At 36.7% G+C, this 20,440-nt stretch overlaps 3 protein-coding genes across 5 annotated transcripts; 2 read left to right on the top strand and 1 right to left on the bottom strand.

The window, feature by feature from the left end:
* Positions 1-1,078: 1,078 nt before the first annotated feature.
* LOC131948659 (mannose-binding protein) lies at positions 1,079-2,586 on the top strand. The gene is made up of 2 exons (XM_059310285.1): positions 1,079-1,166; positions 1,742-2,586. Exons 1-2 carry the CDS (start codon positions 1,121-1,123, stop codon positions 2,257-2,259), a joined length of 564 nt encoding a protein of 187 aa, XP_059166268.1. The 5' UTR covers positions 1,079-1,120; the 3' UTR covers positions 2,260-2,586.
* Positions 2,587-3,620: 1,034 nt separating this feature from the next.
* LOC131948674 (uncharacterized) lies at positions 3,621-16,548 on the top strand. 3 transcript variants are annotated; one of them, XM_059310315.1, is made up of 19 exons: positions 3,621-3,683; positions 5,322-5,435; positions 5,666-5,958; positions 6,458-6,898; positions 7,216-7,384; positions 7,752-7,901; positions 8,247-8,303; positions 8,482-8,652; positions 8,997-9,127; positions 9,713-9,869; positions 10,356-10,460; positions 10,627-10,785; positions 11,432-11,607; positions 11,841-11,969; positions 12,254-12,420; positions 12,862-12,981; positions 13,115-13,271; positions 13,770-13,974; positions 14,915-16,548. In XM_059310315.1, exons 2-19 carry the CDS (start codon positions 5,348-5,350, stop codon positions 15,421-15,423), a joined length of 3,384 nt encoding a protein of 1,127 aa, XP_059166298.1. In that variant the 5' UTR covers positions 3,621-3,683; positions 5,322-5,347; the 3' UTR covers positions 15,424-16,548. The 3 variants fall into 3 exon arrangements, with proteins under 3 accessions (XP_059166298.1, XP_059166299.1, XP_059166297.1); XM_059310316.1 differs by lacking the exon at positions 3,621-3,683 and adding an exon at positions 3,911-4,088; XM_059310314.1 differs by lacking the exon at positions 3,621-3,683 and adding an exon at positions 4,175-4,302.
* A 704-nt stretch (positions 16,549-17,252) lies between these two features.
* On the bottom strand, positions 17,253-19,584 carry LOC131948677 (uncharacterized). The gene is made up of 2 exons (XM_059310318.1): positions 18,736-19,584; positions 17,253-17,721 (listed from the first exon to the last, which is right to left on the bottom strand). Exons 1-2 carry the CDS (start codon positions 19,513-19,515, stop codon positions 17,503-17,505), a joined length of 999 nt encoding a protein of 332 aa, XP_059166301.1. The 5' UTR covers positions 19,516-19,584; the 3' UTR covers positions 17,253-17,502.
* Positions 19,585-20,440: the final 856 nt, after the last annotated feature.

Below are 20,440 nucleotides of genomic sequence, written 5' to 3' on the forward strand. Positions count from 1 at the left end.
TTGTCTATTTTATTGTGGGTTCATGTGTTTACGATAGGTCCTACAAGTCCTATCCTGCCTACCCAAAACGGAACTTAAGTTCTAGACACTGCCTGGTAAACACGGATCTTGTAGTGAATCAACGTATGTGTTTTCCCGGTTCTTGTGTTCGTATGAGAATAATTGAATGGTAGGGAATATCGGGAAGGTTGGAGCTAAAAACCAAAACAGGTAACAGGATGTAGGACGATTGCTTAAAAAGTATAATTTTGTATTCTTTTTCTTTTTGTTTTTACCATTTCCATAAGCAATGCACGTGAAAGATTGTCGGGGGGGGGGGGGCTTAGTTAGGGTGTTACATATAATCTTTTTAAAATTTGATTTTGTTTTACTAATGTAACTCGCCAAGTTTAACATAATCGAGATCGTCGTGCTATTAATCGAATGCTCTACCATCCGACTACGCCGTCCCCTAAAAAATTCATTAGTGAACTACTAATTAGCAGAACTAATTACATGTAGCAATGCAGCTTATGATAGTCTAGTAAGATATTGCTGCTTAATATCAACCCTCCCTGACTGAGTTGTTTAACCACACTTCTGGGATCCCGGATCAGATCCCAACACCCCCCCCCCCCACCCATTGTTAAATCCCCATCCACATATCACATACATATTACATGTAGCAATACAGCTAATGATAGTCTAGTACAGTAAGATATTGCTGCGTAATTGTAACCCCCCCCCCCCCACACACACACACACACTGACTGAGTTGTTTAACCACACTTCTGGATCCCGGATCAGATCCCAACACCCCGCACATTGTTAATATCCACATCCACAGAACACATATATATTACATGTAGCAATACAGCTAATGATAGTCTAGTACAGTAAGATATTGCTGCGTAATTTTTAACCCCCCCCCCCCACACACACACACACACTGACTGAGTTGTTTAACCACAGTTCTGGATCCCGGATCAGATCCCAACACCCCGCACATTGTTAATATCCACATCCACATATCACACACCTCCCACCCCCCTTACTATTGCGCATGCAGTAGGCTATAAAATGAAGTGTGGCCGTCATTTCATTCGATAATACAGAACCGCTTCGACACTTCAAAACAGACATGAGTTTGATCGGAGACCTTGTTTTCATCTTAGTCCTTTTGTCAGGTGAGTAACTGGAATTGTGTGAAACAAGTTTGATCTTGATCTAAATAAATAACTGGAACATTTAAGGTTTGAATGAAGCTTGTTTTTAGAGAGGATGAGGCCTGCGGGTTATGAAAGATGTTGATCCTTTAAAATGGGGATATGCTTGGGCCTAAAACTGACTCGTTCAACAAACCAATGAAGAAGTTTTATTTAGAAGTTTTGACGCCGGGCTCAGCCTGCTTTTCTATCTGTGTTTGATTCCACAGCATTTAACCCTTAAAGAACAATCTACAAAGCAGCAGTTGTTTAAATGTGGAGTTTTTGTTTTCCTAGATGGGTAGCTGTCCCTAGCTCTCGAGCCTCATCTGCCTGGGGGTCCGAACTCGAAATTTTTGAGTTAGCTCTTTAAAGACTGATGAAAAATATAATATTTGTCTTGAAGCATGAGCTAAATTTTTAACCGTTATCTTAAGTTATTAATGTTTAAATAATCTTTTTTGGGCTGGGTATGAAAGAACCACCACGGCTAGTCATTTATCACAAATTAACATTCATTTATCTTTACTTTGTATGTTTTTTATCTGTGTACCTAGCTACAGTATCGGCTCAAGATGATTGCTGCTCCATCTCAAGACAAAGAGCGTTAGAGAGTTTCAGACAAGATGTAAGCACCAGAGTCAACTCGGCCGTGCCGGTGTTGTTTGAAACGTCCCAGCCGTACAGGGGCCGAAGGTACTACCTGTCCAAGCCGCTGGGTAACGCCGACATCAACAGGTCCCAGGCCATGTGTCTGCTGATTGGGGGCTACCTGGCCGAGATCGACGACGCCGCTGAGTATCTGTTCGTCAAGAGTTTCATCCGAGGCTACAGCGGCTTCTTCGCGGTCTACACGGGGGGCAACGACGAGGCCCAGGAGGGCGCCTGGGTGTACCGCTACAGCGGCAAGCCCGTCACCTACCTGGACTGGACACCTGGACAACCCACCAATGATATTGACGGGGATTGTTTGACCTACCTGGACAGAACCGACTGGAAGATGGACGACTTCCGGTGCAACTACAGTAACGGAGATACGAGATTCATCTGTGAGGTTCCAGACAGCCCAGTTTAAAACAAGTCATACCTGTAGCTAGGTGCCTTAAAGCACCTGCAACTACATCATACCTGTAGCTAAGTGCCTTAAAACACCTGCAACTACATCATACGTGTAGTTAAGTGCCTTGAAGTACCTACATTAAAGATCCTACCCTATTGGTTATTAATACGCAATTATTGTATACGCAATGAAGAATTATCAAATTACCATTTAGCAAAATATGTTTTAGCTAAAATAGCGAAGTATTTTTTCAACGCTTGTCATGTTTTCACCAAACATATGGGAATTGTTAGTTATTATTGCTTGATTATATAAAATAAATAACGTGCTTTAGAAATCTAATATGTATTTCTTGTTTATTTGCGAAAGGTAATTTTGTATGTCATGTTCGTTTTAATTGTTTTAATAAGGTTTCTTTTATTGTCCATGGGGTAATGAATGCGCCCAGAAAAGTGGCGCTTCCGCCGCTTACCATGGCATTGAATGTAGAGATAATTAGTTATCATCTGCCTAAATTAATGCTAAGCTTTTTGTTTTGAATCAACTTCGGTTGCTGAAGCTGCCGAAAGGAAACAGAAGTTGGTAACCCAGTCGTCTAAATGTTCACCACTCCTAGTTGATTTCGGCGTTTTATTTCCAAGATCGGTTGCTTTCCCCAATTAACAAGCCTCATCTGCCCGGGGATTCAAACTCGGGAATTTCATATCAGCAGCCTTTGATACGAAGTCCCTGGAATTTTAACAGAGTAAAGGACAACACAAAAAGAGTACGTAGTCATATAGATTCCGGGGAGGGGGAAGGAAGCTAAAAAATTAGACAAGATAAGTAAAAAGATAATGTGGTATTTTTGGGGACAGTTGAATAAAGAAGCAAAATGTCTGACCTTTGCCCCATAATATATATATATATATATATATATATATATATATATATATATATATATATATATATATATATATATATATATATATATATATATAATAGTGTAGATAGTACAGTAATATTTGCTGACATGTGGAGTGCCTTCAGAAGAATCAAGTTCTCTCTTCACCAGAGTTTCTTCCAGGCATCTCTCCCCCCCCCCCCCCTCCCCGAACGAAATGTATATGTGACGATGGGGGGGGGGGGAGAGAGAATCAGTGTCCAAATGGATGGAGATCGGCTTTTTTCAAATTGTTGGAACCATAATAATGCTCAGAAGAATACAATTGAATATATATCTAGCTAAAAGATAAAATTTAAAACATTCTACATCAAATAATAGTAGCCCCCCCCCCCCCATTTTAAAACATTTATGTTGTCTACATCTATATTGTAAGTTAGTGTTTGGACCATAATATTTTGAAGCTAAAAGTAAAATCTGTTCAGTGGTTGTCGTTGTCTTTAAAAGTAGGTCAGCTGTGTTGGACGGTTAGCCATTTTCCAACAATCTTTCTGGGGTAAGTTAAACGTCTTTATTTATTAAAAGAGACTGTAAATTGTATTATCCAACAAGCAGCATTTTTAAAGATACTATCTTTCGAGTAGTAGACTCTTCATTGAAATATTTAGTGCGGATAGGCCTAGAAAATTTTTCATTTGTGTTCCGGAGAAAATAGAGCCCGTTCCTACCCCCTGCGTAATTGTAACCAATCGGGACGATGCAAACTTGTATTCCCCGACTGCTTTGTATAGTAAATTCTTTAAAACTGTCCGTATCTATCGTTCTTCAGTCATCGTTTCATACAACAGAGTTCAATTATTACTTTAAAGTTTTCTTCCATTTGATCATTTCTAAAAATAATTAAACTAGGAATGGCTGACTTTTTCAAAATCTCGGCCTTGCCCTTGTTGACGCCATATTTGTTATAGATTTAGATCTAGTAATCGTTTGTCATTAGTCCACTTTCGATTTCACAAGTTCCGCTCAACTTTCGCTTTTGTTTTCCCTCAAGATCGGATATCCACACCCATAGCCTACTAAACAAAATTTGAAATATAAAAATTTAAATGTTTACAAAGGTTTATAGATCTATAGTTCATCACATTTTAAAACAAAACAGTCATAAATATAATAGAGTGAGTACTAGCCTATACATTTTATATTAACTAAGAATGTAGGCCTAGACAATTTTAATTTTTGATTTAGCCGCAGTTCAAGTCAGACGTTTAATTATTAAATAATTAGGCCTAATTATTTATTAAATTATTAATTAACCTGTTTCTTGGGTTGTGTTGTTTAATGTTTCCAGTTAGAATAGAAAAGCTTGGCCCCCTTTATTTAGGCCTAATTTTAAAACTTAATTTTTTTGTTTAGGCCTATATTTAATTTAAATTATTTAGCCTAGTCCTAGAGTAAGCCTATGATATATATATATATATAATTATATAGGCCTATATATATATATATATATATAATATATATATATATATATATATATATATATATATATATATATAGGGCCTAGAGTAATTTAGAGTAATTTAGACATATTTAACATAGCCATCATAATAATATGGATAGTGCCATGCCATAGGCCTATATATATATATAATGTTTATTTCGTTAGACTGTACTGTATCAACTAGATTATTACTATAAATGTAAACCTTGCCTATTTTAATAAGCAAAATATGTAAGCTGGTGTCTTGGCAGGTCACATTTTTATCCCCTCCCCAATAATTATGAATACATCATCATAAAAATCCAGCTTAGTATCTAAATCTCAGCCTAGTGCTGAACACTCATTTTCTATAGTCGAGGTCAAAGGATCATAACTATGCTTCATTTATTCTATAGGCAGCTAGGTTTGCCGGAGTTTTTTTTACTTAACCCGTGCATTTACTTGGTCTTGACTTAAACCTTAGATGTATTGCCTTTTTGACATTCAAGGAAGCTGTACCAAATACTCAACTAAACCAAGAGGGTTAATTCTGTCTTTGATTACTTTGAAACTGATACGCCTCATCACAATAATGACAAGTGACTGATTTTAATTATTTAAAATGAATAGGAATAAAGTTGCAATCAACTTAACATCAACTGATTATAAAGATATGTTTTATTAAGCTGAATTTACATTTTTCCCACAAAAAAGTATGCACATAGAAGAAGAAAAAAATCATGGAACTGTCTACGCCGGAAGATGCTACCTCATTAGTGTTTTCTAAATCAGATGTCCAAGCTGGCTCAGTTGATTCACTGGACCAAGGTATTAATTTAGTTACATTAAAAGTAATACAGGTAAAAAAAATGTTTGAGAAAAATTCTTTAAAAATCATGTTTAAAATTGAGGATGAATGTAGTGAAACAAAACAGTACGACTTTCTATTTAAAAAAAATATCATACCCAAATCAAGCTTTCTAAAATGTAATTTAAATATTATTTTTTTTTTTTTTTTGAATGTATTTATTCTGTTTGAATTTCAAAATTACTTCTAGGTGTTACTGATGATGGTTCCGAGACAACTGATTGTCATTTGGAAAACCAGGTTTTCACTTTAGTCAGCAGCGGTGGTCACCAGTTTGTTGTTGTGTCTGCTGGCACGGATGCCATGAACATATCTGGCACAGATGCCATGAACATATCTGGCACAGATCTGCAGCAAGGTGGACAGTCAATAGCACTGAACATTGACGATGCTACCAGGTTCCTCATTCAGAATCAGAACATGACCAATGCACTCATGCTACCAGATGGATCTTATCAAATTTTAGATCAACCAATGGTTCAGGTACAACAACAAAAAACTTTAATTGAGAATGTGATTGGTTTTTTTTCATACTACGAGGATTATTTTTACGACATATTCAATGGCCTAGCTTTTTTATACTACCATAAGAAGGCAATATTAGAATATTAAAGCATTAAGCAATTATTGTACCTTTTCTACCTAAACGATCGATGGTAGATGAAATAGTGTTTATCTGTTACTCTAGCTCTGGCATATGAGTCAGGGACTCGTTAGAACTCGTTAACCTAAGAAATATCCAGTAATCTTAACTGAAGACTTTATGGCTAGTAACTGCACTCTGCCGTGCTTTCCCATAGAATTACGATATTAAAAGTACTATAAAAGAGTGGAATTTTGAATTAAGTATTTACAACACAGTGCTGGTTTTATTAGAAAACAAGATACTTTATTTTTAATTTCACTATTATCCAAGTACCAGCATTTTTAATTAATTTAAAAATATACATTGATGTTTATTTTTTGTTCCTTGTTTAATCAGATTGAACGAGAAGATGGCACTCTGGAATCCCAGACACTTCATATTGAAGTCCTGCGTGCTCTGCAAGAGAACCTTTCACAACAGCTACCCAGTATACAGTCCTGCTACCAAATTGAAGGTATTGACAGCCTTGACGAAGCATCTTCTTCATCCATAATTAAAATTGAGAATGCATCTGACGGTAATGCAGATGGGACTTTGAATGACGAGTATTTAGATGATGTGTCCTCGTCATCGATAATGAAAGTGATGGATGAGGCCAATTCGTCTTCAATAATAAAGGTAGAACTTCGCTCTGGTAACAATGGTGATGAGTCAGTGAACGAGGGGTACATGGACCCAAGCGAGCTGACGGTGAAAGAAGAAACAGATGTGCAAAACAGAAGAGAACCATCTAAGGGAGATAACCCAAGAAAGAAGAGGAGACTCCAAAACAAGGAGGTGTGTCAAAAGTTTATATTTCTAAAGTATGTGTGGCAGCTCCCTGTTACAAATAAATAAAGCAGATTATTTCTTTAACAGCAACCAACCAATTCTATTACTAGCTTTATCAAGGCTAATTTCTGTGGGAAATATACTATATTTAAATGTTGATTAATGAAAAATAACATTTTTTTTTTGCCCATATGTTTTGTTTATATAACTAGAGGATTGTTTATTAGAATAAAGCTTTATTATTGAAGAGCATTATTAAAAATGACTGCAAATAATACTTTATCACAAATTTATAAAGACATGTTTTGTACATTTCCATCTAGTTTAAAAAGCCGATGTTGAAGAAAGATCAGGAGGTAAAGCAACCAGACCTCAACAGCCCCATCCCCCTGTCAGATCAAACTATCATCATGGTAAAGGGCAAGAAGTGTGTTCTAGCTTTCAACCAAGAGACACAACAAGTCTGTGCATATCCCTTGAAACCACCCCCTGGTGAGTAATTCTATTGATACAACTTTTGTGGTTGCAATAGAAGTTAGTTTGCTGTTGTTACCATAACACGATTATAAATTCTGTACAGTATTTCATTATGCTACTCCTGTTTGTCTATAGAAAAATGAAACTAAAATTTTATGTTTGTTCAATGCTTGAATATAATTGTGAATGTGTCACCCTTTTAGTGGTTGTCCTCAAACTTTCCATTGCATTGGTCAATACATTATCAATTATGGTTGATAATTAATTAATTTATCTCTTAAGTTTGAACTTGACATCCACTTTATGATTATAGGACTTATGGTAAATGTTTTAATTACTGTTGCTGCAGCATTGTTAATCAAATTAAGATAATCTCTTGCAGGTGCTAAACGTAGGGGGCGCCCAAAGTTGTCTGAACAGGAAAAATCTGTCAAGAAGACTGCTCCGGCTAGTGTTGATCTCCCTGCGGAGAATATCTCAACTACAGATAAGAGTACGGCAGCTGAGACTCTGCTTGAGTTATCTAATGTTGGTAGGTGGAACAGTCTTGTTGTCAATGAAGTAAAGTGATCATATCATTGGTAAAACTGGCGCTATCGCCAGTAGTTGTTGATAAATCTTAGATAAGGTTTGAACCTATGTTGTTGGTGGTAGGCAAAACTGTGGTAGATACTTCTCAGATAACTTTTGATAAGTAAAACTAGTGGTACTGGTGGTAGGTGGAATGAAGGTGTTGTAAGATTAGCATAAACTTAGATGTTAGCACTGGTAGGTTGTTTTTTGTGATGATACTACAGCTCAGATATTAATAGTAACTGAAATACGTGTTCCATCATAAATACAGTGACCTAATCCCATTTCCTTTCTTGATTTCCAGGCTCAGATGGTGTAAGGAGAAGTGCCAGAAAAAGAAAAAAAGCCAGGCTTTTTGATGGTATGACTTTACTTTTTATTTAACGCCATCTAAATATGACATGATTGACTACATGCCTTATGTTTTTTATTGTAATAGAAATATATTGGTTAAAAAATCGCCCCTTATTTGCTCGCCATCTAACTGTCTCTCTTTCTTGATCTGCATCTGATTGTCTTCAAAATTTCATTGAAACCAGAGTATGAGGAGCTGGCTGATTCAGATGAAGAAGTAGAAACACCATTTGTTGACAGCCAAGAGAAAGACCCTGACATAAGCATTGGTACTTTGGAAGAGAAAAAGAAGAAAGTGATTGCAACAAAAAAAGAACCTATCTCCCCCACAGTCTCAGTTCCCAGCACTTCACAGCGTAAGTTCCATTCAGTAGTTTCTGTAGACATTGGTAGTGTGCACTGTGTTGGCCATTTGCTGCTATTATGACTGATTGTGCCATACCCCTTTCACTTTTAAATATCACATGATGCGATAGGGAGTAATAATATGGAAGGAGTGGAGGATTAAGACTGCGCTGTAGTCACAGAATTAAACATCCAGTAACTCACAATTCCTAAGTTATTTATTCAGTCATCACAAGGAACCTCAGATATGTCATTGCTAAATGGCTTCCACTCATGCAGTATAGCTGCATATGAACTTGTTCTTTAAAAAACCAAAATGGCAATCATTATGTGTTATTATTTCTAATACAATTAGCACCCGCCAAACGAGGCAGAGGACGTCCAAGAAGATACCCACTCCCAGGCCAACAACAGACCCACACATCCATACCAGCAGTGATGATTCCTTCTGTCAATGGTCAGACACTAGTTATGGCACCAATTCAGGTAGTTGGTTATTTTTTTATTACTACATGCATTACATCCCCTCTAATGGATATTGAGAAAAATATCTTACCATTCAAACATATTTAATTTTTAGGACATTCAAAATCTGCATCATCAGCTTCATGTGTATTACCATTCAATCAAATTACATTTTAAGGGTTTTCCTAACCTTCAAAGCCTGTATCATTATCTCCATGTATATTACCATTCAATCAAATTAAATTCTAGGGCATTCCTAACCTTCAAAGCCTGTATCCTTATCTCTATGTATATTACCATTCAATCAAATTAAATTTTTAGGGTATTCCTAACCTTCAAAACCTGTATCCTTATCTCTATGTATATTACCATTCAATCAAATTAAATTTTTAGGGTATTCGTAACCTTCAAAGCCTGTATCATTATCTCCATGTGTATTACCATTCAATCTAATTAAATTTTAGGGCATTCCAAACCTCCAAAACCTGCATCATCAGCTCCATGTATATTATCATTCAATCAAATTAAATTTTAGGGCATTCCAAACCTCCAAAACCTGCATCCTTATCTCCATGTGTATTATCATTCAATCAAATTAAATTCTAGGGCATTCCAAACCTCCAAAACCTGCATCATCAGCTCCCTTCACTGGTGCACAAGCCACAGACAGACACCTCCGCTGCTCCTGGCATCTCTGCTGAAGGTGTTGATACAACAGCTTTGTCACTCAATCCAGACACACTTCCACTGGACACCTCGGCCGGTGGGTATAAAACCTCATTTGTTTTTATCTCATGTTCAGTTGGGGAGGGGGTGGTCTAGCGGCAGAGAGCTGGACTGCTAACCCGTAAGTCTTCGAGTTTGATTCCGGGTTCAAGTCAGTAGACCGTCCCTGAATCCACCCAACTCTGATGGGTACCTGACTCACGTTAGGGAAAATAAAGGCGGCTGGGCATAGTGCTGAGCACTCTATCTCTTCATATGCCGAGGTCACAGAAATAGGTGAACTCTACTTCACTTGCCCTATAGACCGCTAGGCTTGAAAGAGAAATTTTTTTTTACATTTTGAGTTGTTTTTATCTTTAAAAATCTGTAAATAAAAGTGCAACATACTTTAATTGTTCTTCCTTTTTATTATTTTATTGTAAATTTGCGTTAAGGACTTACAACTGAAAAAGAAAAACTATGCGTAATGAGAAAGCTGATTATAGTGTTTACATTACAAATGATTGTTTTCTCTTAATTCCAGTGTTGGACAGCAACAGCATTATTCCGAAAGCCCTCCAAGGGGACACAATCCCGCTGGTGGGAGACCATGATACATCGGATCATGCTGACAGCATGGACCAACCGAGTAAGGAAACATCTCTTTAGCTTAATGCTATTTTAAATATTTGACACAGCTGTACCTACATCTTTAGATGAAATGTGTTCCCAGTTTTTTAAATGCTAACCTAATGCAACTCTTCTAGTGTGAAGTTAGTTTACTGAAGCACTAAACTTAGACTGTTTGTTTTCAGCATCCAGCATGTTGACATTCATCACTCCAACAGACCCAGAGAAAACAAAAGATGGTCAGTCTACTGGCAGCGTTCTGTCCACTAACCAGGCTACAGTGATACAGATTCCAAATAATTTATTAGCTTCGTTAGGTTTCAAGAAAGATCCTGTGAAGATAGGTAAGAGATATTTAGTTAAGTAATTTCTTAGAATTAATAATTTACTCATAAATATGAACCCATTTTTTTTTCAAGTAACCTAACAAGTTATATAAGACAGAACTTCAAAGCTTAAAGTGCTGATAATGTTGAATGATAGTCAAATAGTAAAAAAAAGTAAAGAATCCTCTTTAGACCTAACGATCCATTGGGCAGATGAAGTAGAGTTCATGTTTCTTGACCTCGGCATATGAATGGATGGTACGTCAGCATTATGCTCAGCCACCATTACTTACCCCACCCACCCTAAGTCAGGTACCCATCAGGGCATGGTGTGCTCAGGGATGTCCTACAGTCACACGTCCAAACTGAGATCTGAACTCGAGACCTCTCATGGTATCAGTCAAACTTTCTACCATTTGACCATGCCATACCACATCTCATTCAAATAGCAACCATGTATTAAAAATAGTATTGTAACATCAGAACAAATGGTCGTTCCTTACAGATTAAATTATTGTTTATGGCTTCAAATGCAACTTTTGGCTTTCTTTATATTTAATTAGCACATCTTTGTAGAATAAGAACTAAGCTATAAATACTGAATTTTCAGTCATCACATTACTATTTCCATTTTTATTACCTTTTTAATAAAAAAAAATGGCAGGCCTGAAAGCAACTGAGAGAGAGCTTGAAAAGCTGAAGTGTCCCAAATGTGATTTTCAAGGCTACTACATGCAGCAATACCGCAGTCACATTGAAACACATGGGGATGATATACACAAGTGTAAATGCTGCAGTTATCTGTCCCTTGAAGCTGATGATCTGTTAGAACACTTCAAGGTACAGTTTGTCATTTAAAGGGTCTTTGCAGGTGTTTTTAAAATAACTTTTGGGCTATGATTTCTAATAATGAAATTCTAAAATAGTCTGCAATTAATTTTTTTTTTTTTAAATCAATATTCTTAAAGTATATCATTTTGAAAACTTGTTTTTAAATAATTTTAATACCTGCTAAAGCCTTTTTTTTATTGTTTTTAAAGAACTTTTTTTGTAATTTATCTGTTTTTTTTTAGGAAAATCACCCTCGCTGTATTTGTTTGGAATGTGACTTCATGGCTGAACATGCTTACATTATCAAACGTCACATGATGCGACACGACGCCAAGAGTTGTACTTGCACCCAGTGTGGCAAAGTTTATAAGGTGGCCAGAACTTTCTTCCACTTGATAACATACTAAAGAGATTTGTTTAGCTCTGGCACCAAAGCTGTGATTTTGCTGCCTATTTTATTGTGTTGAATTTGTTATTCTCTGTTACCAATATTGTGATTTTGTTGCCTGTTTACTGAGTTGTAGTTTCCTCACAGTTCATTTTAGTGACCTTATCTTAAATAGAAAGTCATTTAAGTTAACTTAACAGTTATGCTAGCAATTTAAGAACAGTCAATAGTTGTTTTGTTTAATTGATTCCATTATTTCTCTGCCAGGATATGTATATACTGAAAATGCACATCAAAATGGTCCATATGCCTGCAGAGGTTTTATTTGAATGTAACGTTTGCTCAAAAAAGTTTACCCGCAAAGCCCATCTGAAAAGACACTTGCGAATACACGAACCAGAGAAGCCATACAAGTGTACATTGTGTGATTACAGGTAGGTTTTCTTGGATAGAATAAGTTTTATTTATGTTCATGTTTTATTTATATTTATTTCTCAATCCCCAGCTGGATTTTTTTTTTTAATTAATGAGGTTAAAACTAATTAAAAATGCGGCTCATAACAAAGTAGCTTTAATTATAGTATAAATTATGCTGTGATATCAAAGAAGGTAATTCCATTGACTGCTAACTAAAACTTTAAGTTCATAAATATTTTTTGTATTGTAATAATTGTGCACTTTTTTACGATGCTTCCGGTTTTGATTTTTTTTTTATTGTTTGTAAATCGATAACTTATTTTAACTCAAACATAATAAACTTAATGCATTTTAACAATATGTAGATTAGATCAAAATCAAAATAAACTTAGTGTAAATAATGGACCGTTATTTACAAAATAAAATCAACTTTTGACACCAATAATTTCTCCCAACAGAGGGTGTGAAAGATCTGACATATCCAAACACATGCTTATCCATCAAGACCCAAAACATGCTTGTGAGAGATGCGGGAAAACTTTCAGGCATATTAAAAATAAGGAGTTACACATAAAAAGGTATTGAAACAAATATTGGAACTTAATTGATGAGTGTTTTTAGCAATAAGTATATAGTTTTGTTTTATTGTTTAGTATATAAACTATATTTTAATTTTATAATGCACTAATGAAAAGATGTTTTCTCACTCAGACATTACGGGCAGAGGGATTACAAGTGCGGAGTCTGTGATTTCTTTGGTTACACATTCACAGACATACGGAAACACATAGAACGTAAACATCAAGATATCAAAACATTGATTTGTGATAAATGCAATAAGCACTTGAAAAGTGAACAGGCACTCAAGGTATGTTTTTCCCTTTTTTAAAAAAAAAACTAAGTGACGATATTGAACTAAAAATAAAGTGTCAAAGGAAAAAAAAAATTTATTGGGTTTTGTACATATATAAATATATATTTTTAATTCTCTTCTACTTAGTAGGTAAAATATTTCTTTTGAATTATTTTTTCCCTGTCAAAGATAAAGAAAGTTTTAATTATACTTTAAAACTAGTAGTAAAAGTTAAAGTTTCCCTTTCAAACCTGAAGGTCTATGGGGCAAGTGAAGTAGAGTTCACTTGTTTCTGTGACCTCGGCATATGAAGAGTACATAAAACTAGTACATTGGGTAAAATCAATACTTTGGTGAGTTAGTTCACTGCCAGGGTCTTGAAGCTCCTAGGGTGAAACTGATCACACACTTTTGATGTGGATCACATTAAGCACTGCAGTCTTGGGTCCATCTCCTCTTTCTGAACCAGGTGTGTTGCACTGCTCAGGTACTTATTGCATGTTTGTGTTCCAGGAGCACCAGCAGACCTGTAATGTCATGATGATAGAGCAGGTGCTGGCCATCCCCACGTCTGCTGGCGGCACCAGCCAGGCCACCATCCAGATCCCTACCAACATGGGTCACGGGGGTCAGATCATCCTTGACAGCCAGGCCATCACCATGGATGGACAGACCATCTCCATGAAGAAGAATGGAGGGGTCATTATGATGTCTGGAGGTGGGTCGTTGTTTGTTAGTCATGGGAGGTGTCTGGCTAATTCTTAGTTAGGGGTCTTTATGATGTCTGGAGGTGGGTCGTTGTTTGTTAGTCATGGGAGGTGTCTGGCTAATTCTTAGTTAGGGGTCTTTACGATGTCTGGGGTGGGTCATTGTTTGTTAGTCAAGGGAGGTGTCTGGCTAATTCTTAGTTAGGGGTCTTTACGATGTCTGGGGGTGGGTCATTGTTTGTTAGTCATGGGAGGTGTCTGGCTAATTCTTAGTTAGGGGTCTTTACGATGTCTGGGGGTGGGTCATTGTTTGTTAGTCATGGGAGGTGTCTGGCTAATTCTTACGATGTATGGGGTGGGTCATTGTTAGTCATAGTAGGGGCCTCCATAATGCTTAGTTAGGGGGTCTCTATGATGTCTGGGGTGGGTCATTGTTATTGATTGATAGGAGGTGGTCATGAAGTTAGAAAAGTGAGCCATTGGTTTATGGAATATAAGTCATTATTTAGGTTGGTCACTGCATGTTAGCCATGGGAAGTGCCTCACTAATTATTAGTTAAGGTAAGTGGGACATTGAGTTATGGGAGATGAGTTTCTTAGTTATGGGTGTCAGTTTTAGCCTTATAAGTGATAATATCAGTTAAGCTGCATCAATATAGAGCTAATATGATTTAATTGCCACTTAGTTTTTGTTTTGTTTATAACTTACAATCAGTAGTTAGAGACATCTTAAGTAAAAAAATCAAGGAATTAAAAAAAATTGTAAACAATGAAGATATCTAAACTAGCTGAATAAAAGATAAAGTCCCTTGAATCATGTGTTGGGGTGAGAGAGGATTAATTTAGAATCTAAACATGGTAATAATTTGGGAAATCCGTTGTTTTTTTTTTTACATTTTTATTTATTTCTAAAAATAGTATTTTTTTAAAAATATCTTTTCCTTCAATTAGAACAACAATTGGTGATGACTGAAGGAACAGAAGAAGAAGAAGAGCTGGAAGATGAAGAAGGTGGGATAAACCAAGCCATGCAAATTATAGGGGAAACTATCATGACAGACACAGGGGAGGAAATGCACATCATATCTGAAGAGGCACTGCGCGATGCCAGACACATGGCCTCTAATGTCAACATACACCACAGCTTACAACAGGCGCATCTCATAGATCAAAATGGCCAGATACTCACTCCATCTGGCATCCAAATATTTTATAAAACAGAACAATCGGATGACCAGGGTGGGGATATGCTGGAGGAGGGGAAGCAGCTGGTGGACGAGCACGGCAACATCATAAGCCAGGGAGAGGACGAGGAGGACATGTCCCATCAGTTCATCAACAAACCCGACCAGCCCCACCCCGGGGATGAGATCCTCGAGGTAAACATTGAGGACTTCCAGGAGGTTATAAAGGATAAATCATTACACAGCATAGATCCCAACTCCGTCACGGATCCCTAGTCTTCTTAAAGGATGCTTATACATCAACCCTAATCCATGGATCAGAACCTTTATTTATTGTTTTTTTTTTTATTTGGGTGTAAAAGAAAATTGCAATTGTTAAAAAATTCTGCAATTGTACATAGAACATATTTTAATGTCATTCTTAAAAGATAAATACTAAAATTTAAAGTGTGTGTGTGGTCCTGATTGCATGGTAGTGCACATTGCTGTTAATCTGAAAGCCTTGAGTCCAGAGGGAAAATCATGATTTCACAACGCTCAAAGGGTTATCACACAGCTAAATGGTTACCACACAGCTAAATGGTTACCTCAGATGGTTACCACACGTCTCAGATGGTTACCACACAGCTAAGATGGTTACCACACAGCTAAATGGTTACCACACAGCTAAATGGTTACCACACAGCTCAAATGGTTACCACACAGCTAAATGGTTACCTAAAATGGTTACCACAAAGCTAAACTTTACCACAAGTGTGAAAGCATCATAATTATATTATCATACCATCTAATCTAATGGTGCTTCCTGCATATTTTTAGCAGAAATAATTTTAAAACAGAACTTAATTCAAAGTAGGTAGCCAAACCAACAGCTTAATTTAAAGTAGGTATCCTAGCCCTATCCCATGTTTTGTGAGTCATCCTCTCCTGTGTACCAATGATGTGTGCTATATATTTATTACTCAACTTTGCCCCACCTTGTCTTTCTCTACTCATCATTTTTTGCGTTTGGGAACCCATCTAGTCCAAAGAAAATAATGCAAAAATTGTAAAAACCTCATTACTAAATCTAGTAATTGCAAATGTAAATAATGTTAATGCTTAATTACTATCCAAGTTGAAATGGGGTGTTTAAAATGTACAGTTGAAGAGATGTAATGTGTTTCGGTTCATGTTATATTTGTACTTTAAGTGATATTATGGCATCAATATGTTCCATACTGGATCCTTGTCTACATAACAAATGTACATACTAATTTATTCTTCTCTGTTCATGTATGCTTACATTTGCTGATATGAGAGTAAAAGAAGCTGACTGAGCTCTTGAATCCAATGCATGCATTTGTTTTTATTTTTAAATTGGAATCAATCTTTGAACAAGATTTTTAGTAGCACAATATTTGAAGATTTTTTTCAGTTTGAAAATGTAGTTTTAAAATAATTGATTTCATTTAGTGCAGATATTTTTTTACTGGTTCTCTTATTTATACACCCAGGTCAAATTGAGAAGTGACATAAGCCTTTACTGGGATCCACTGAGAAGTGATATAAGCCTTCACTGGGGTCTACTGGTGATATATACCTTCACTAAGGTCCACTGAACTGACATAGGCTTTTACTAGGATCCACTAAAGTGATATTGGCCTTCATTAGGGTCCACTGAGAAGTGATATAGGCCTTCATTAGGGTCCACTGAGAAGTGATATAGGCCTTCACTGGGGTCTACTGAGAAGTGACATAGGTCTTCACTGGGGTCCACTAAAGTGATATTGGCCATCACTGGGATCCATTGAGAATGGATATAGGCCTTTACTGAGATCCACTGATACATATGCTGTGCATATTGTGATGAATTTATTTACTCCCCCTAACTTCCATTTGATTTCTGTGTGTATTAAAACTCTGTCTAGGTGTGCTGTTTATTTGATTGCAATCATTGGCTGATTTAAGTCAGCTCAGTGGTGGTAAAAGTTTAGTTTTTTTGCTCAGAAAAGTTTCTCATTAATTTGGTTGAATAATTGATTCTGCAAATCCACAACTATGACCCAAAACAAATCTGTCTGTTCTTTTTCTTTTAAATACAATCATTTTATTTTCATATACATATATAAACGATTTCAGATTCTAGAAAGAAACATTTAAATTAACCATACACACTGCACACACACACCTAATTTTTAAAAATAAGTACAATAACTTATCCAATCCAATCCTAGAATGTGACAACATAAATTATTTTATATTGTTTCGTCTCTTTCGTCATTATAACTCCTAGTTTTTACTGTTAACGCTGGTTAAAACTGTCTTTTATATTGTTCTGTTATCTCACATTTCAACAGGTTACACTTTTTAATGTTAACTCTCCGTGGTTGCGTCTGATATGGACCTGATATCTTTCTCCTTGGGTTCCTCCACCACATTGTCTTTTGGCTGATCTTTCAGCTCACATGCGTGGGCGATGGTTGCGTCCAGCATGTTGTCTTTAACGTTGAGGATACTGTTCCGTGGACGTGCGTCCGTCACAACCACGGGGGGTGGTTTCTTACAACAACAGCAACACAGCCACCTCGCAAACTGTTTCATGGGGGGAGTGTTCGAGAATCAATTTCATGCTAAATATATCCTATGTATATGTATAGGATATATATATTATATATATATATATATATATATATATATATACACATATACGCCTATATTTATAGGGGTCGTCCATAAACGAAGTCAGTGGATATGGGGGTAATTACTTTAGCCTTAATTTTGCGTATTTTTATAGATTTTTTTTTTTAAACTGAAATAGTAAATCATTAAAATTTGGTTGAGATGTAGATCTAGGTCTGGCAATTTGTGACGATGAGGAGAGGTGGAGGTAAAAAGCATTTCCCCAGATAGATAGGATGTTTTTGTTAGATCTTTTTTTTTTGTTAGAACTGCTAACAAATCAAACAAAATTGTTCGACTGCAACTGGGAATGGAAATAAATTTAGGTTTTTTTTTTGACAGCTTGTTGAGCATAGACAATGCTTCTGTTACTGCAGATATATATATATATATATATATATATATATATATATATATATATATATATATATATATATATATATATATATATATATATATAACCTCTAATCATATCAATCCAGTCTGTTTTCTCCTTCGCAATTACAGCATAGCTCATCCAGAAGTAAATTTTATCTCCAGTTTTTCAAAAATGTTTAAAAGTTACGTTCCCTTTTCGAACCTGACGGTCCCTGTGGTAAATTAAGTAGGGTTCACCTGTTTATGTGCCTTCGGGGTCAGTATTAGGCCCAACGGCCTTTCCTTTCCCTAACGAGATTCAGGTACCCATGAGAGCTAGGTTTACTCAGGGACGTTCTACGTACTTGTAACTGGATTCGAGCTCGATACTTTCGGGTTAACAGTCTAGAGCTCGGCTACCCCGTCCCTTTCAAATATGCATAGTTAACTTTAACTTCATATAGGCTACATGAATGTATTAGAACTTTCTTGTTGGCCCAATTTTAAGAAATATCTGGCACTGCCGTATGGGGTTACCTTTTGAGAATAGTGTTAAAATGAATTACTCACATCTATATATCTGTTTGACTCATACACGCATACATCCAAATCGGAGGAGAAATGCACGCGGCCTTTCGTCACATCCACATTGTGCGACGCCCCTGATACCCTTTGTCGCATGGCCAGGGCCAGGATCTTCCTGTAGTTGGCCGGGTCCACCTCGGACTCGATGATCCGCGTGCTTTGGAAGTGGATCTTGTCCGGGGTCATTTGATTGGAGAGGTCAGATGCCAGCGTAGAGACCTGGGAGTGGGCGCTCGACTCGTCGTCTGCGGGCTGCGGATTTCTGTTCCTGTCGCTCTCGGTTTTCACCTCGACTAAAAACGGTTTGGCCGATTTACCAGATTTGGAGAGCCGCCTCTGGTTGTTGCCGACGTTGTTCAAAGGGCGTTTGATGCTGTCGAATTCTAATAAATGTGGGAAAGGAAAATGGAAATATCGCATGCAGCTGGCGATATTGATGATTTGGTAAGTGTCGGCTATGTCTACTTGGCTGGATTTCCGTAACTGTCCGTCGCTTGCCGATCGTTGCAATACGCCATCCGGTCGCGGGGTTTTATTCGACGACTTCACGGATATTTCGTTTTCTTTCGTTTGTAGAGTCTCGCTTGCAGAATTTTCAAGTTTATGCATACCATTGAAACAAATGTTAGAGTAAGGACATAAGGCAAACGACAAGCACACGCGTGAAGTCGACACATCCAACGAATGTCGTGTTAACTCGTTCAGCTGAGGGTTAATCCTAAAAATGTTCACGCACCAGTCGCTGACCAATTGTGAAATCTGCATCCTAGGGCTGCTAGTCTATCCACAGCGAGATTCATCCTGTTATTATTATTGTGTATTTTCTTTTTTTTCTCGTCTTTTTTTTTTTCGCGCACTGTTTATAACTTGTTCTGATCTGAGTAATGGAAACTGGATTTGCTTGGTGCGCATGTTGGCGTGATTTATCATGAAACTTACGAAGTTGCAAGAATTCTTTTAAAAACTTACTTATAGGCCTACTTAAAAATTTATACATGTACACGCAAAAAAACCGTATATAGGGATATATAAGTACACATATATATAGAGGCATTATATATATATATATATATATATATATATATATATATATATATATATATATATATATATATATATATATATATATATATATATATATATTATATGCCTATATAACAGCTGCTGTCTTGTAGTAAGTTGTGATTTGTTCTTTGATGGACAACAATTATGGAAGAAAATCCAGAAAGAAAAGCCGGCTGCTGAAGTAGTAGTCACGGGCCGATGGCTAATAACATGTTTACTCGTAGGCCTAATTCCTAATTGGCAGAGTTTCTTCCAGGCATCTCTTCAGGGGGGGGGGGGGGGAGGGAAATTTCCCCCTCGGAAATTTTTTTTTGAAAATCCATTGATGATCTGTCCGTGAAGATTAGAAAAAATCCGAAACCGGACCGGCGAAAATCAAGACAACTCTGACTTTGGATTGTTTTACGGACAAAAAGAAACATCCCAATTAATAATCTAACCTTGGTAAAAAAAAAATCTGATTATTAAAATAAAACGTATTACATGGCCCTCAGCATATGCCATATATATAGAGAAAACAAAACGCGCCCTGTCGGGGCGCCACCCCTGCCAATTTGAAATATTTTTTTTTTTTGGCAGAAAACCTCCCCAGGTATATTCTCAACAACTCCCCAAAGTTTCACGG

Source organism: Physella acuta, unplaced genomic scaffold (assembly GCF_028476545.2).
Source record: "Physella acuta isolate Inbredline_101_S28 unplaced genomic scaffold, ASM2847654v3 ptg000657l, whole genome shotgun sequence".
NCBI classification, from domain to species: domain Eukaryota; kingdom Metazoa; phylum Mollusca; class Gastropoda; family Physidae; genus Physella; species Physella acuta.

Excerpts from the sequence above, each read along its gene's own strand:
- LOC131948659 (XM_059310285.1), top strand. The coding sequence starts at position 1,121 with ATGAGTTTGATCGGAGACCTTGTTTTCATCTTAGTCCTTTTGTCAG. Across the intron at positions 1,167-1,741 it reads CATCTTAGTCCTTTTGTCAG|CTACAGTATCGGCTCAAGAT; the intron begins GTGAGTAACTGG and ends CTGTGTACCTAG.
- LOC131948674 (XM_059310315.1), top strand. The coding sequence starts at position 5,348 with ATGGAACTGTCTACGCCGGAAGATGCTACCTCATTAGTGTTTTCTAAA. Across the intron at positions 8,304-8,481 it reads AAAAGCCAGGCTTTTTGATG|AGTATGAGGAGCTGGCTGAT; the intron begins GTATGACTTTAC and ends CATTGAAACCAG. Across the intron at positions 10,786-11,431 it reads GAAAGATCCTGTGAAGATAG|GCCTGAAAGCAACTGAGAGA; the intron begins GTAAGAGATATT and ends AAAAAATGGCAG.
- LOC131948677 (XM_059310318.1), bottom strand. The coding sequence starts at position 19,515 with ATGCAGATTTCACAATTGGTCAGCGACTGGTGCGTGAACATTTTTAGG. Across the intron at positions 17,722-18,735 it reads AGTCAAACAGATATATAGAT|TTTGCGAGGTGGCTGTGTTG; the intron begins GTGAGTAATTCA and ends CCCATGAAACAG.